Source organism: Lissotriton helveticus, chromosome 9 (assembly GCF_964261635.1).
Source record: "Lissotriton helveticus chromosome 9, aLisHel1.1, whole genome shotgun sequence".
Taxonomy (NCBI): Eukaryota; Metazoa; Chordata; class Amphibia; order Caudata; family Salamandridae; genus Lissotriton; species Lissotriton helveticus.
The window spans coordinates 1,288,845,773-1,288,863,703 of NC_136070.1; the positions used below are offsets into that span (position 1 = coordinate 1,288,845,773).

General features: G+C 50.1%; 1 protein-coding gene across 9 annotated transcripts in view; it reads right to left on the reverse strand.

The window, feature by feature from the left end:
• PBRM1 (polybromo 1) overlaps positions 1 to 17,931 on the reverse strand; it is a 298,934-nt gene that overhangs the window by 229,779 nt on the left and 51,224 nt on the right. For all 9 annotated transcript variants that reach the window (XM_078661902.1, XM_078661899.1, XM_078661897.1 and 6 more), the window contains exons 9-10: positions 12,708 to 12,793; positions 6,597 to 6,685 (exon numbers count right to left, since the gene is read on the reverse strand). In XM_078661902.1, coding sequence (XP_078518028.1) covers positions 6,597 to 6,685; positions 12,708 to 12,793 — 175 coding nt within the window. The remainder of the gene's footprint in view (positions 1 to 6,596; positions 6,686 to 12,707; positions 12,794 to 17,931) is intronic.

Here is a 17,931-nt window from a genome sequence, read left to right on the forward strand (position 1 = left end):
TAGTACTTGTGAGGAATTTTGATCGTTCAAGTCCGCTGGAGCCCCGCTGGAAGGAGCCCCGACTTGTACTACTTACAACCAGGACTGCCGTGAAGATTGAAGGAAAGAAGGGGTGGCTGCATTCCAGTCATGTCAAAAGATTTCATGGACTGAAACCAAAGACTTTCCTCAAAGACTGCCCCGTTCTCAAGGACTGCCCAGACACTGAATCTAAACTTCCCCTGTTAGAGAAAACTCCGCAGCAGGAGTATAAAGATAAGCTCCGGTCTAGTAAGTCAGCCAGTTTAATTGTCTAAGTCCCTCTCGGGTGAAACGGTTAGACAGGTTCCTGACATGTATGAGATAGACCCACACAGTGAGAGAGTTAGTCAAAACTCTAAGAGAATACGTTATCAAAAGAATCTTCGAAGTAGATGTATCGTTACTCTGTTTTTTCTGATATTTCTGAGTCTTATGGTTACCTGCATAAGTTATGCTTTACATTTATGTTTTCCTATTACACATGTACATATGTTTTCTAATGTTACAGTAGAGCACACATTTAGTGACCTGCCTCCTCACGAGTTATCCTATCGTCTTGCTATGCGTAATAATACTTTTATCCGAATGTTACACTATTCACACCAGACCAGCAATGCCACTAATTGTTGGGTGTGTGGTCGACTCCCCCCTTTCCAGACACCGAAGGGAGTTCTGCCACTCTTTCCCTATCCATTTTCGCACAATGGTTCGTGTGGAGCATGGTCCACGTTAACGTCATCCTCAAATTATATGTCCCTTCTGAATAGAACATGTTTCCCAGACAAGGAAGGACTTTCCCATAGAACAGGATTAGATCTAGAAAATGAAGTATATGATCTAGGTAATTATTCCTCGAATTTCATGGTTTTGAATGTTCAGTCCAAGACTACTCCAGATTTGCCTGCTATTTCAGTTCTACCAGTCAAAGGCGAATTATGTGTCAGAAAGAATGGTTCCGCACATGTAGGACATAGTGATTGTACTACTGTAGTCGAGTATAGTGACAGTGGGAAATCTATTTTCAAAGCCTCACGTCATTCTTATTTTGTTTGTGGTCAGACCGCATATGTTCGTCTGCCCCTCGATTGGGATGGAACCTGTTACATTGCCTTCCTACTGCCACCAGTTTTTCTAGCCCCATCCGATTATCACAGAAACACACATCTAGTACACGTTAGACATAGAAGGGAGATCGAGTCCCCAATTGTCGATCAAACTGAAACTGCCTTAGAACAGTATCAAGACTTCAATAAAGGTTTCTTTTTCTTCATAGGCCCTGTCCAGAATAGTAAGTTAATACGTAGGCTAACCAGAACCCTTGAAGCAGTAGTGAATGAGACTACTTCCGCTCTAGGTAACTTAACTGAAGAGCAATCTGCTATGAGATTTGTCGTGCTCCAAAATCGTCTCGTTCTTGACGTCATACTGGCCGATAGAGGAGGAGCTTGTAGAGTCATCGGATCTAGTTGCTGCATTTTCATTCCTAATAACGCACCGTCTGTTTATTCAGCTATAACCAGACTTCATAAAATTGCCCATCAGTTACACCAGAATCCAGGCACCTGGACATGGTCCGGTTGGCTCTGGAGTATTATATCTGCCTGGGGATGGAAAGTATTGTCATTCCTAGGTATAGCAGTAATGATCATATTTAGTTGCTGTCTCTGTTTACAATGTGGCCCTGCGATTTGCGGCTTGTGTGCTACCTCTTGTATTCCTAGTCCTAAGTCCCGTTCCAAGACAATTCGAGACGAGCAAATGATGCTATATGAACAGATAGATGGTATCATGAATATTGATGTTTCCTGATGGAAACGTAGGGCACAAGGAGGGAATGAGGAAAATTGAATTTTGCCTTGTCATATGTGCCTACGTGTTCCCCATCCTATGTTATATGTGCATGATCGATATGCATATATCCCCCTATGATCGATTAAAGACGCAATTATAGTTGTGTCCAACTCTAGTATGCCAGTATCCAGTTCTCGTGAAAGCAACGAGTATTAGGCCTATGTTGCCACGTTTTACAGTGTGCACGTTAATTCCCCGCATTGTCCCCGTTTCTAGGCCTCAAAAGGCCCGGACACCAGATTCAAGCTCCAGTCTCCTGAACCCACACTGAGGAGCGACGCAGCCCCCACCTGCATCCCTGACCCTTCACTTACTTCCTGCCGTACAGCGCGGTGCCCGGCCTGGCTCTGCCTGCCTGTCTGCCAAGAGTATGTTATGCCTCTAGTTATCAGTTCAGCTCTCCTTCTTCACATTCCTGAGTTAGCGAACCGCATAAACATCCCCTGCTATAGTCTAGTCTCTCTGTCTGCATGTAAGAGAAATACTGTATTAATATTCATAGAAGATTCATAGCACACGCAATACATGTAGAATATATGCATGCACCAGCCTTAGTGTCAAGTAGCCTTTGCCCTGATAACTTTTAGATTCTATCAACATGTACTCCAAACACCAGATACCAGATATGCTATAGGTACATGTCGTCCTGACACCGCAGACTTTAGTCTCCTCTTCTAGTGCAGAAGTCATAGCCCCCAGCTCTCCCCGGTAACACGTCATTGCCCGTTTGCGCGCACCACTAGGTTAAAGGTCCCAGCTGCTCAGGTAGCCCCCTCCATGTTTCCGCCCATTCATGACACTTCTGTGACGTTCTCATCACATGTCTACGTGCACGCCCTGTGCACGCCTTCTTTTCACGCCCATGTCTTCTTATCTTACGCTTGTCACTAGTTACGCCTACTGTATGTAATGTAATTGTGATATTCTACTATATATATCTTGTACTGTTGATGAAACGTTGCAGCTGCCTCTCTATTTTATTTCAGGCTGTCCCGATTCTGTCCCTTCCCTTTTGCCTGAATAAAGCCCGTTCGACTCAGATTCCTCGGATCCTGCCTCTTATTTATTGAGCTATCTGTTATTATTAATGTATTCAAAAATAGTACCGGTATTTAATTATTTATTTACCACAGCCTGAATATCACACAGCTGCTTTTAGTGTCCCTGCGTAAATCTTGTAAGAAGAAAACTGTCTCAATCCTCCCCAAATGTATATGTAGCCTATAGAAACATGTCTCAAGTGGACCTGTGCAAGAAGCTTCTTGGTATATAAAACACTTGGTTTTAGGGGATCTCTGGTGGTGTTCAAGGGGGGAGTGAGCCATTGTCCATGGAGTCTAAGTCCAGTAGGCACAGGATTACTGGGACGGGGGCAGGGAGACAATACAAGCTAGTGTTCCAGGTCACCCTAGGGGTCAGAGGGAGGAGGTCTGCATCACAGAAGCCATCAGTCACAGTAAAGATTTTGCAGCTGTGGGATACCCTCCGGTCCCGAAGCCCCCACACCGGGCAGGCCGCTGACCGTGGAGCACTAGCTTAGAATGAAGGTCGTGAACTTGGGTTTGAAATGCAATCCCTGGAACTGCTATTGCTAAGAAGTCAAATCACACGGTTCTGGAATCGTGGCCTTCTGACAATGGGATCCTCAAGGTGGGGTGAGGGAGGTGATGTAGGCCTTTTTAGGGACTGCTATAGGGTAGGTACAAGCACCTTTGGGCAGAGAGGGTTGCGCTCATTCTTCTTAACGAGTGAAGGGATCAACTTCTCCTGGACCCAGATCCCATCGTGCTTGGTGTCTCTTCTCAATGGTGCTGGAATGGGGCAACATGGTCTTTTTTGGGGGGGGGGGGGGGGGGGGGGGGGTCCTTGTCTATTGCAATGTCCTTCATGTATGTCAGCCACGTCGGCTGGGCCTTAGCTGTGCACAGTGGATCAGATCGTTACAGCCTCCTCCACTGCCGCAGATCGTCGGAGAGGCAGGTAAGATTCTGATAACATCGGATCTGCAGGTCCGACACCTTCAGCCCGTCTGGAGAGAGAGCAGTGATGCAGACCCACACCTGGATACACGTGGTGTTCTCTCCTGCACTAACAAGAGGTCTTCTTCAGTCAAATCTTTAAACTATGTACTTGTCAAAGGTCAATATTGAATTGTCAAGCTCGGTCACGCAGGTGGGCTCTGCACCTTTTAAATGTCAAGGGTCCCTTTGATCCTGGGCGGAGGATGATAAGGAAATGATCACCTGCTGTCGAGATCATGCATCCCGGGACCCCTCGTGAGAATGGTTTAGGCTTCTTCAGGTGACAAGAGGAACAGCTCCATAGAGCCGGGCATTTCCCCTAAAAATGCATATCTCAAACAGTGAAAGGAGAGCGGTAGGTTTCACAGTGGCTAGAAACGAGCGATGGACTCCTGGCTCTAGAAGACAACTTGCTCCAAGGCAAAAGCGATTGTTTAGGTACTGTGTATTCACTCAAAATCAATCACTATTTTGAGCAACACACACACACACACACACACACACACACACACACACAGACAGACACAGACACAGACACAGACACAGACACACAGACACACAGTCCAAGAAAACCCACGTACCTGTCCAGGCATGCACTTGAAAGCACCCACATTCGTCCACAAACACATTGATACATACAAATATATAAATATGCATGCAGGAAAAGATTATGCATGTGCCAGACTGGCGCACCCGTACGGTGCGGATTTCAGTACCTTCGCAGAAGCAGTTGATACCAGCAAGGATCTTTACCCTCTAGGTCGATGAGGGCAATGTGCGGGATAGATTTCAGCAGGTAGCCAATACAGTTACTGTCGCTGTCGGTCGATGGCTGTGGTTCGGATGGGGGTCCGCCGTCGTCTGATCGTCTTGGAGAGATCGTAGTCGGGGACAGCGGTGCAGGCGGCGACTGGCAGCACCATTAGCAGGAGGGTACAGGCTCTTGTGTCCAGAGCTGTGGGCAACTTGGGTCATGGGGCAGGGTAGAGTCGAGTCACCACAATTGCCGGTCCTCTACCACTGCAGTCTTTGGTTGATCTTGGGTAGCAGTGAGTCGCGTCGACACCAGGGTTGGTCCTCAGCTGTGGCTGTTCTTGGAGTTCTTTTGCAGCAGGGATGTGCATCGACCAGTGTCGGGCCTCACTGTGGCGGTTCTTTGAGTACCTTTCTGCCTGGACAGGCCCGTTGGAGATAGGAGTCCTTGTTGAAGGCAGCCTCTCTGGGTTTCAGAGGTCGCTGGCTGCAAGAAGGGTTGCAGAAGCTGGAGGCAGGCAGGTTGGGTTGGGGCCTAGGCAGTCGCCATCTGCAGTCTTCTCTGTAGGGTCATCTTCTTGCCGTTTAGGTTGTCGCAGATCTGAGGGCAGAGTCTGGGGGAGCCACCAAAATACTAAATTTAGGAGGCAGTTTAGGGGAGTAGCAGGTAGGGCCAATGGCCACCTCTCTTGGGGTGACAACACCCTCTATTATGCCACCCTCCTATGGGAGGGGACATAGGCCTCGCCCAGATCGGAGGGGTCCCCCCATCTTCAAGACAGCGGGGACTGCAAAGTGAGCTAAGGGGTGGGGTTGGCAGAGGTGGGTACACCTCTTATCTTTTGGAATTTTCCAGCCCAAGGTGGGGGATGTAAACCAGGGCTGCCACCTGCGGCTAGGAGCAGATGCCGGGGTGACCTTATAAAGGCAGCAGGTCTTTGAAGCTTCCCTCTGAGCGCTGGCCCATCCTGGGGGAGGAGGTGTGACACCTCTGCCCAGGATGTGTATGGTTTTTGGTCCCAGAGAGCAGGAGCTCTCTATCCAGGGGTCCAGAAACATGTCTGTGTGTGGCAGTCTGCCTACAGCAATGGTTGGCAGGGGTTCAGGGGGTACTTCTGAGGTGCCCTCTGGGCACATGGCACATACATCCTACCTACACTGGCATCAGTGTGCATTTATTGCAAGGAGTAGTTTGGTACCAAACATTCCTATAATCAGTAAAGCCGTCATGGTGCTCTGGAACTCGAGTTGCGAGTTCACAGCCTATGTATTCTCTATGGCTTCACTGGCACTTACAATGTTGGGAAATGGTGCCCAATGTTGTAGGGGCATGCCTGCTGCTGCAGATATGCCCTCACATGAGGTATAGTGCACCCTGTCTCAGGGCTATAAGGCCTGCTGGAGGGGTGACTTATCTATACCTCCAGAAAGTGTTAGCTGGCATGGCACCCAGGCAGGGGGCCATGTCGACTGGGTCATGGTCTCCCTCCCAGGGGCATGCAAGCTGCAGTGGCATGGTCCCAGTGAGGGGGTCCCAAGGGACCCTCTTCGGCTCCCAGGCCCTAGGCCCCCAGGGGACCTGTTACTAGGGACTTTCAAGGGGCAGAGGTACCAATTGTGAGTTTGTCTCAGGGAAGGCGCACTGGCACAGGGGACCTGGATGGCAGGGACCCTAGGCCTACATTTGAAACCACATTAAAACCAGGCAAAAAGTATAGCTTATCATGCAGAAAGAGCTCTTTCTCACAGGACGGCTCCCCGGCATCAGACACCGGTTCTAATGTCTTGGAAAGAAAAAAGGGAGTAGTTTCAGTGGGCTTGAGCGACTCCGGACCTCAGTGGAGGAAAATGCAAAGCACTGTCCAGAAAAAAGTACAAGTGTGAAGCCCATATTACTAAAAGATGCACAGGCTAGAAGTGTCACTGACTGAAACAGAGTTCCTTTCCTACCTGATAAACTGGCGTCCTCTTCACTCTCGGAGCCATACTGAAGCGCCATGGTGATTGCAGACAAACGATCCACTTGAGCTCTTTTATTCCTGAAAAAAAGAGGAGGAAAATAGGTGAAAATCCAGGTAAGCAATTTGAGACCTTTGTTCATTTCAAGGAAAAGCTTTAAGGAAACCTCAGAGTGCCTGGTTTTAATAAAATAATAAGAATTCCTGACTGTCAAAGAAATATTGCACTTTGTCAAATCTCAGGGCAGAATCAACTGCCCACTAGCACCACGGACCGGCCAGAGGGCGGAACTCTCGCATTCCACCACAGAGCATTCTCTAAGCAACGTTTCAGAAAACAGATTCCCCAGGATAATTCTTCAAGTGTGAAGTTTCTGTGTAATTTCAGTGCAAAAGTATAAACCGTTAAGTCAAAAACAGTAGGGCCAAAGCTGTAATTTTCAGGGGGAAAAACACAAAACGCACCATTTCAAGTAACTGGAATTCCACAAATTCAGCAAGATTTCCTTTGAGACCGGGTGATCCTCGACTCGACGGCTGCGAACGGCATGAGAGGCTTCTAAGCACATGTGGGTGTGAGCAGGTGTGGGTTAAAGGGCGAAGTGGTGGCGAGAGCTGCTGGGATGGACTTAATATCACCCATTGTCAGACTGCCACAGTGAGATGCCAAGAAGTGGCCATAGTATGCTGCTAGTCGGGGCTTGCAGACTAAGTTAGAGTTGCCCATTGGCCAGCGGTTGGTGGCAGACTCTTCGGTTATTCTGTGCCTGTTCTGTAGCCGACGAGTGGTTTATTGCCGTGGACTGCTGTAGTACTGAGCGTTAGACATGACCATGAGAAGTTTTATCTAATGTGAGTGTAGGAGTGTCAGGCAGTAAAAGGGACGCTTTAAGCAGCCTGCGTGTACTACAATCAACTGTCTGGCGGATGAATGTTATGGTTTTAGTGTGAATTATAGAATGTATTGCAAGTGCATTATATAGCATTTACAGCCCCTGGCGAGAGGACGGGACATCGTTGTGCTTTACGCTGGCAACACGCTGTTCCAGGTATCAAGGTTAGTGTGTTGTTGGTAGATACTATTGGTTATTGGGATTAGTCTTGTTATGTTAACACATATTTATAGAGCGCGCGGCTACTCCCTGGAGTGTCCCGGCGCTAGGTGTGTTCTGCAGGAGCCGTTTCAGGCCTTCACTCCGGGGTCTGTGTGGTAGATGACATTAGTAGTAAACAGGTGCGATCTTTAGTGAGGGGGATGTGGGAATTTCATGCCCTGGTTTGTGTTAATAATGAATAATCTACAGGAGACTGGGTATTGTTCGGGTGCAGGGTGTGGCTTTTAAAGGAGAGGTTGCGACAAATAACGTAGGCTCCATCGTCTACACACTGGTGGGCGGCACTTTCAGCTGCTTCTCTCGGCAGGTGAGTCCAGTGGGGGGAATTATAAGCAGGCTGGAAAGCTTCTCATAGGCTCTAGTCGCCTTGTTACTATGGATTAAAGCAGTTATACGCCTTTATGCTCCCTGTTCAAACTGATTTATGTGTTTTCGCAATATGAAAATCATGTTCTATTTCGTCACAGATAAGTCTTAATGTAAATGCTGTGCTGGGTTGCTGTGGTAATTTGGTCTTACCCACACTGTTAAAAGGCTGCAGCGTGTTCAGAATGCGGATGCTCGCGCCATCTTTGCCCTCCCTAAACACTGTCATATCTCCAGCCTCCTCTGTCGACTTCACTGGCTCCCCCCTCAAACCGAGTGCACGCTTCAAAACAATGTGCATCACCCACAGAGTTTTGGGGGGTATCGGCCCAGTATCTTGAGTGATCTATGCTCAGCAGATATGCTCTTGGCCAGAGTTCCCTGGATACATGGGGCCAGAGCAGGCGGGCGTTCTTTTAGGTGGTTAGCTCCCGCCCTCTGGAGTGTCTCCCTGTCCATCTCCGCAGCACCCCATACCACCTCCCCTTCAGAAGGCTGCTGAAGACAGGGCTTTTCACCCAATGCTAATCTCTCCGCTGTGCAGTCGTCTCACTTGGTGCTCATCTAATGCGCTCTACAAATACCTTAACATTAACTGTGCTTGTTTGCACGACATAAACCTATTAGGTCAGTGATTTAAAAAAACAGAGAGATTCCCCAAAAATGTCTCTTATAAGCACAAACAAACGCGACGCTAGGTGTGAATACATTTCAGTGGTTTATATGCAGAAGGGCCAAATGTAATATATGCTATTGAGTACGATAGTAAAGTGTGGAGGGGGACAGAGTTTGACGAGCAGTGGGGCCTTGAGTGGGTAATGCACCCCCCCCCCCCACACTCCCACAATAAACAGCAGATTAGTCTCTGCAGATCTTCATGTGTGGTTTACGCCATGCTGTCTGTATATGTGTGGAAGGCGTAAACTAATGTATTTGACCTGAACCACAGTTTAAGAAGCAGTCGATCAAACAAGCAGGATTTATAAAGCGGGCAAATCACCCCTGAGCGTCTCAAGGCGCAGGAGTGGCAAAAGCAGGAAAAAGTACTCAGGAAGGGTGGTGCAGCAGCACTAGCCTGCTCAATGGGGTCACGCTGTAGCCTCCATTAGGTAGGTCGCGGGAGGAGAGAGGGGCGCTGGGAGGGGGCGGGTGGAAAAACAGACAGCAGGTGGGAGCGGCAAATAAGGGGAAAAAACAAGCAGTGAAAAACCAGAAAAAACACTGAACAATGCAATAGGTCTCGCATTTACGAGAGTTTAAACTATTGACATTGCAAACAACAATGCCTTTTATTTTGTTTTTAAAACATAGATAAAAGGCGGTCATTTACAATGCTAATAGCTTAAACTCACGTAAATGCGAGACCAATTGAATTGCAAATGCTTGTTTTATTTGAATGACACTGCAGCTAATCAAACTCCAACAGAAATGTATCAGGGCTTTAAGGAGCATCTCTTATGGCGCTGAAAGTTTACAGGGTGCAGTGTTGTTTCTACGTGAAAAGAGACTGGGACGCATGCAGGATCTAAACACAGCCGCGAATCACCATTACCTTCTATAGGGAAAGTCGCGGTTGGAAATTTAAAGATTAAGGACACTTAGAAGAGGACTTGGAGCAAACCCCTTTAGAACTAGACAGTACTAGAGTCAATACTCATGGGAGCACCGGAGTACTCGAGTTACCTCACCCGGGAAAGCCGGGTGCATAGGTGTCTTTTCGTGTCTTGTTTCGTCATCTATTTCAATGGCAATCTGCTGCAAAGTGCTTCTGGCGTGTCCGAGGTGATCCAAGCATGGATCAAGGATGAGAAGAACCTGAAAGCAGAGGGGACAGAGTCTGGGTCACTTGCCAGTGACCAGGAAGGCGAGGAGAAGATGCCCACCGATGTCGGGTGCTTTCAGGTGAAAAGGTGAAGCTTGATTCTTCAGCCACGAGGACCAGGAGGCGTCGACGACGACCAGGTGCTGTATTCGAACTGTCCCACGAAGGATGTCGAGTGCTGCGGTGTCGGTTTCCGGATTGGACCCAACAAGCCTTGGCAATAGCAACCCACGCAGAAAGCAAAGATTGGCTTCGGTGCAGACCAGCAAGGTCTGATGGACTCACACCTTGGTGGGGAGTCAGGGCACGTCTGGAGCAACCAGGAAAGCCCAAAGGAAAGGAGAGTTGCCTTTGTGAGGACCCACCAGTCGATGGACCAGGGATCCCAAAGGGGCCTCGAGCAGAAATGCTAGAAGCGGGCTCACGGAACACTCGTGGAGTGTAGGCCCACCATCTTTGGTGCAGATGGTGCTCGGGGCTTGGACTACAAGTAGCCCAATGCACAACTTCGGGAAAACTCGGGACGTGGATGCACTAGCAAATGTGCACGGTGTCCAGGAGTTCCGGTCCCAAGTCACTCGTGAGGGCTGCGGGTCTCAGCTTTGCTGGGATCTCGTGTCGGCCTCAGAGAAGTCTGGAAGTCCGTGTCCTGAGTCGCAAATCAGTCTGGATCCGGCGGGAGCCTTGAAAATGCAGACCAGTAAGATGCTTCTTTGTGCCTGTTTGAACAGAGAAGTCACTCCTTGACTCCAAAGGGAGATTCTTCCGTCTTCTAGTCGATGTAGAATGTCGAAGTTCCAGAATATATGTTGCAGAGTTTCGTCCAAGTGTAATCTGAAGTCCTAAGGACTGGGGTCCCATACTTATACTAAGTTAGGGGGTTGGACATACTCTGGGGACCCACCTATGGGAGGATCCAGGGAGGGGGATGGCTACACCCCTTTCCCTTTGTCCAGTTTCACGCCACAGCAGGGGCTGAGTGCCCCTGCAACCGGTTTGAACTTGGGTATGCACAGGGACACCAAGTGTGCCCCCAGCACTGTCTGAAAGCATTCTATGAATGCACCCACCCAGCCCTAATACACTAAAGCCTGTCTGGGAGGTGGTTACACCTCCCTGTGACAGGAAACCTATTGACCAGGCCTACCCTGCCGGAGTTTCATCCAGCAGCAGGAGGTCAGACCCGTGTCTGTGGCATCCATTTTGTGATGCCAGGGCTCTTTGAACTTGGTACCGGGTATACCGGTGTGTACATGTCTTTCCCTCTAGAAGTGTGGAATTCTACCCCCACCCCCAGGACTGGCGGGGGTAGGATTCCAAAGTGTTTGACACCAAACATTATATGCTTCAATGCAGCCATTTCAAAGTTAGCATTAACCGCAAGGTTATAATGCACTTGAGTATATGGTCTGGCTGCATCACAGAACACCCTCAGAGCTCCAAAAGCTGCAGGGGGGCTCAGCTCATGCTAGGGCACACTCTCACAGAAAACCAAGCACTCTGCCTCCAGGATTGATAAGGCCTGCCATAGGAGTGACTTATAGGTTTATATGTGTCAGTGATTAAAGGTAGATATAGGTAATCTATATCTTAGTAAGGGTTGCATACACCAACTTACCCAGGCTGCAGTAGCAGACCTGTAGTGCCATTTTTGAAGGCTTCCCAGGGGTGGCATAATACATGCTTCCGCCCCTGGTAGGCCTCTGGGGTACCTATGCCCTTAGTACCTAAGGTACCATATACTAAGGACTCACAAGGGTAACCCAGTAACCAATCTGGAGTGCAATCAATTTAGAGAGGAAGCAGCTAGGCTGGGGTCCTGGTTAGCAGGGGCCCAGCCTGACTAAAGTCGAGAAACAGTGAAACACAGCAAAAAGTGGGGGTAACCATAGGAAGCTGACCCTACTCTCCGACACAGGCATACATACATTCCCTTTAAGGTTGATGATCGTCAACATGTGTGTGGACTAACAAGACTGCCGTATTTGCAAACCTTTACGGCGCACATTAATAAAAAATCACATTCATTTTCCAATATATCACAGTGACAACGCGACACACAAATTGGCATCAATTTACATAGGATTTTAAAATCCTGGGTGCACAACACCGATTTGCTTTGCATCAGCGACCATGCAGATATTAGTAATGTGGGACCTGGAGCTGCAGTGTCTAAAGGGAGTGCTCTCCCAGTTTGCACCGAGTCACACCTTTAACTAGGTGTGCCAGGCTCCAACTGGGACCGGGCACCCTACTACAGACAGGGCACGGCCCCGGGAGCAGCGCATTGGTGGAAGTCTCAGCAGCTGTGTGAGGCACCCGCTCCACCTTTCACTATGCAGGTGGCACCCAGCCTGCTTTACTGAAAGGGACAGAGATTCCCACTGTTGGAGGGGGGGGTGCGGGGGGGAGGAGCAGTGAGTGAATGCACTCCTTTCCCCTTTCGAGTGCGCACTCGACGGAGTCACTGACTGTATAGTACGAAGAGGTGGAGCACAGTCGGTGCATTCTCTGAAAGCCCCTTTTGGCCGGCGTCCCTAACACAGCGCAGGGGAAACGTGTTTTCACTCAGTTGCATGGGGCCACGCCCCCAAAGAGATGCGGGAAAGCCCCTTTAGGATCTTGCTGGCACGATCCTTACGGCAGAAGGGTCACACAAGCGTCTGCTGCCCCTTCTGTAACATCAAAGTGCTGTAGTACTCGCATCCCTAGCCCACCACCGCGGATAACAAAGGAAACACTCTAGAAACACACGCCCCATCCAAACTTAAACAAAGGGTGCATAAAATCCGCACAGTACCTGATTCGGAGACTTGACTTCGCAAATTCAAAATGGTCAATTTCAGACTTTTTCAGAGAAAAAAGTTTCTTGATTGTATTTGCATCCTGTCAATCGAAAATAATAATGGTTAGAGATGAAGAGAAACAGATGGGTCTAAATGGGTCGTTTCGAAGCAGCCACACAAGAGGGAACAGTTTTACATACTGCTGATGCAGAAGACAACAGTTCACGTGAATTACTACCAACGGCCTATGTTAACCACACCTGAGCATGCAAAGTCGAGAAGCAGCATTGTCCATATAGCATGCACTACATAAAAGCCAATCTCATCTTAAAAGAAAAAAATCAATAATAAAATCAGCAGCGTTTACAGAACAAATAAAGGGTCCGCCGTAGGAGTTGAAGTGCCTTGAAAACGGCCTGAGGGCTGCGAGGGTGAGACTCCACTCAGTTACAAAGAGAAATACAAAACCTTATCTTATAACATCAGTACAGAGTAAGTCACTAACACATGGAAGCAACAAGTTAGTACGGAGAGGTATCCAATCCAGGAAGGGTTTACATTTTGAGCAGCAAAGATTTGGAGATTTGAGCCACCTACATTGCAAGGCGTTTTAGGAAATGAGTTGCGACCAGCACCAGCTCCCGGTGTGGAAGCGGAGCACAGGTGCAGAGCACAGGTGCAGAGCACAGGTGCAGAGCGAGATGCGACCAGCACCAGCTCCCGGTGTGGAAGCGGAGCACAGGTGCAGAGCACAGGTGCAGAGCACAGGTGCAGAGCGAGATGCGACCAGCACCAGCTCCCGGTGTGGAAGCGGAGCACGGGTGCAGAGCACAGGTGCAGAGCACAGGTGCAGAGCGAGATGCGACCAGCACCAGCTCCCGGTGTGGAAGCGGAGCACGGGTGCAGAGCACAGGTGCAGAGCACAGGTGCAGAGCGAGATGCGACCAGCACCAGCTCCCGGTGTGGAAGCGGAGCACAGGTGCAGAGCACAGGCCTGTGTACCTGCACCCCAGTGTGGGGACTGCCTATTGGTTGGATGTAGGATATCGCTGTAAACCAGGAGTTCTCACAAACACCTTCTCAGGGGTCAAAAGTTTGGTCTGTGATGGGCCTGGGGCCGCATTGATGCCTGCAGGGAGGTGGTCGGGGTGGCGGAATGTGTTTGGAGATAAGGTGGGTGTAGGGGAACCAAAGCGCCTACATCGAATGTGAAAGTAGAAAACCTGGGATTAATCCCTGCTTCCCTACTGGACCGAATTGTGTGATCGTAGGCAATACTTTTATTCTCATTTTCCCTCCTTTTTTGTTCATTATCCCGTGAGTAACTCGAATTCGTGAAGTGCACTTTACGAAACCTTAACCTCGGTTTGATTTAATGAACTATAATGATGTTAATGTATAATAAGAAACCAGGCCACACAAAGGGTGCGCATAAGATGTGACGTGCGCCTTAGTTCACGGTTGGCATTGTAGTCGAGGTGGTGGGAAGAATGAATCTTTCTGAATCATGTTTGAAAACAATCACTTCAAAAAAACAAAAACAAAAACACTTTAATACACTGATAAAATCTGATGCACTAAACTGAAATGGTTGTCCGCGTTAATGAAATACACTTTTTGAATTTGTTAGAGATGATCATTTTTTTACACTTTTGCTGCAAGAGGCCTTTATAAATGCAAGTATTCCTGAAGATAAAGGGGGCGCAGGTAAAGGTCAGGGGGGCCGCATGCGGCCCGAGCTGTACTTTGAGTGTCACTGCTCTACGCCAAAAGATGGTTGGCACTCATCCAAGGTGACCCCTAAAGTCGACTGTATTGGGGCGACCGTGATGAGAGCTTGAAGTAGCTTGTAGGCAGCGTAGAGCTACACATGAGAGAGGACGGACGGAAATCCTGGTTTGACTACAGCATGGGTACTTGCAAAATGTTCCCAGGGGCCAAAAATGTCGGGGTGTGGGAGGTGAGTGCAGCAGAAGCGACACATGTAAATGTAGTGGTTTCATTGCACCTGGGAGCACTCCCAGTTTCCGCACTTGGCCTCTGCAATTGCTTTATTTTACTTTGCCTATTGGCATTATTGCCCAGAGAGGAGAGGCATAAATGTTTAAGTTTCTAAATTCACGTTTGAAAGAACAAGTTACTTACCTTCGGTAACGATATATCTGTAAGAAACAGTAGTTAGTATTAGATTCCTTACCTTAGAATATCCCCAGGCGTCAGTCTGGATCCGGAAACTTTTGCGTAGCAGTACCCCTGCGCGTCGGTAGGCGTCGTCTGCAGGCGTCCCCTGCGGCTCCGCGTCGTCGGCGTCGTGCGCCGTGATGACGTCGCTGGAGTATATAGACGCCGCCTCCGCGCGCTGACGTCAGTTCTTTGCACACAGCTTTTCCGCGCCAGAACACGCAGAGCCATGTGAGAACCAACACTGGTGCCATTTGAAACTAGGGCCCTGAAAGGGATGTCCCTAACCCTAGGTATCAGTTCGCAGAACGGGGAGGATGGGCGGGGCGGTAAGGAATCTAATACTAACTACTGTTTCTTACAGATATATCGTTACCGAAGGTAAGTAACTTGTTCATCTGAAAGAAACAGGTTAGTATTAGATTCCTTACCTTAGAATAGATACCCCAGCAATACCAACCCCGGTGGTGGGTCTGCGAACCAATACAACCTACACCAGAAAGTCCTGGAGGACCGAACGGCCAAAGAAGCCATCCCTCCGGACTTGACTGTCCAGGCAGTAGTGCCTCGCAAAGGTGTGCAGCGAGGCCCACGTGGCCGCCTGGCAAATGTCCTGCAAAGGGACTCCCCGGCCCAGGGCAGTAGTAGCCGCCGTGGCCCGAGTGGAATGGGCCCTCAGCCCAACAGGAGGCTCCTTCCGAGCCAAAGAGTAGCATGCTTTGATGCACAGGACGACCCACCGAGAGATGGTCCGTTTCTGTACCGCCCTTCCCTTCTTCTCACCCACGTAGCCAACAAACAGTTGGTCATCCACCCGGAACTGGCGTGTGCGATCCATATAGAATGAAAGCGCACGTTTTGGGTCCAGACGATGGAGCCGCTCTTCATCCTTTGAAGGATGCGGAGGGGGGAAGAAGGAGGGCAAGGTGATGGACTGCCCAATGTGAAAAGCAGAGACTACCTTGGGCAGGAAAGAAGGTCTGGTCCGAAGAACCACCTTATCAGGATGAACAGACAAGAAAGGAGGTTGAACAGAAAGAGCCTGGAGCTCACTCACTCTCCTGGCAGAGGTGATGGCTACCAGGAAGGCCGTCTTTAAGGTGAGAAGACGGAGAGGACAGGAATGAAGGGGCTCAAAGGGAGCGCACATCAGGAAAGTCAAAACCAGGTTCAAGTCCCACTGAGGCATCACGAACGGAGCTGGAGGATACATGTGCGTGATGCCCTTTAAGAATCTTAACACAATAGGGGACTTGAACAAAGATGGCTGATCAGGTAGCCTCAAGAAGGCGGAAAGGGCAGAAAGATAGCCCTTGATAGTGCCCAGAGCAGAGCCCTGCTGGGCAAGGGAAAGGAGGAAGAGGAGAACCTCAGATAGAGGGGCAGAAAGGGGATCCACAGCCTTTGCTGTGCACCATGCCACAAATCTGTTCCACCGGCAGGCGTATACCGACTTTGTGGAGGGACGCCTGGCTGCCAGAATGACATCACAGACTTCAGGAGGCAAGTCAAATGGCCTCAACTGTCGCTGCTCAATCTCCACGCATGGAGGTGGAGACTGGACAGGTTCGGGTGGAGGACCGTCCCCTGCTGCTGCGACAGAAGGTCCTCCTGAAGGGGCAGGCGGATCGAGGGACCGACTGTCATGCTGAGTAGCTCGGGATACCAGTACCGTCGAGCCCAGTCCGGAGCCACAAGGATAACTTGGGCCCGGTCGCGCCTGATCTTCTTCAGCACTCTGGGCAGAAGTGGTATAGGCGGAAAGGCGTACAACAGACCGCAACTCCACTCGCGCCGAAAGGCGTCGCCGAGCGAGTGCCGTCTTGGAAACTCCAACGCGCAGAACTGATGACATTGCGCGTTCTCTCCTGTGGCGAATAGATCTAACCAAGGCTCTCCCCATTGCTGAAAGAGGCCTCTCGCCACATCCGAGTTCAGACGCCATTCGTGATCCACCGAGCACCGACGGCTGAGTTCGTCCGCCCTGGCGTTCAGAGAACCTGCCAGGTGTTGAACCGTCAGAGTCACGCCCTGACGTTCCAGCCATTGCCAGAGGCGCAGAGCCTCTTGGCAAAGGGTCCACGACCCCACACCGCCCTGTTTGTTGCAGTACCACATGGCGGTGGTGTTGTCCGTGAACACCTGCACTACACTCCCGTTGACAAAGGGGAGGAATGCCTTCAGTGCCAGGCGAATCGCCCGCAGCTCCAACATGTTGATATGGAGCCGGGACTCCGCCGGAGACCAGAGGCCTCTGATCTCCGCCTCTCCCAAGTGGCCACCCCAGCCTTGGAGGGACGCGTCCGTCACAACCACGTGCTCCGGCTGGGGAAGGGAGAGGGATCTGCCCCTGACCCAATCGCGGTCTGTAAGCCACCACTGCAACTGTCTCGCAGTGCCCTCCGAGATCAGGACATGGTCGGATAGGTTGCCCTGATGCTGGGCCCACTGAAACTTCAGGTCCCACTGCAGAGCCCGCATCCGCCATCTGGCGTGATGCACCAGAAGGATGCAGGAGGCCATCAGCCCCAGAAGCCGCAGCGTCAACCTGACCGAAACCCGGGATAACGGCTGAAAGATGGGAATCAGAGCCTGAATATCCCGGACCCGCCGTTCCGGGGGATAAACCCGAAACTGCGCCGAGTCGAGAACCGCTCCGATGAAAAGGAGCTTTTGAGAGGGACACAGGTGTGATTTCGGCACATTGATGGAAAACCCCAACTCGTGCAGGAGGTCTGCCGTCATCTGAAGGTGGTGGACGACTGTCTGGGGCGAGCCCGCCTTCAACAGCCAGTCGTCGAGGTAGGGGAAGACCGAAACCCCTAACCGGCGCAGATGAGCTGCGACCACCGCCATCACTTTCGTGAACACCCGTGGGGCGCTGGTAAGGCCGAATGGGAGCACGATAAACTGAAAATGCTCGTGGCCTACCGTGAACCGCAGGTAACGCCGGTGGGCCGGCAGGACGGGGATGTGAAAGTACGCATCCTGCAAGTCCAACGCTACCATCCAGTCTTGTGGGTCTAGAGCAGCCAAGACCTGAGCCAAAGTCAACAT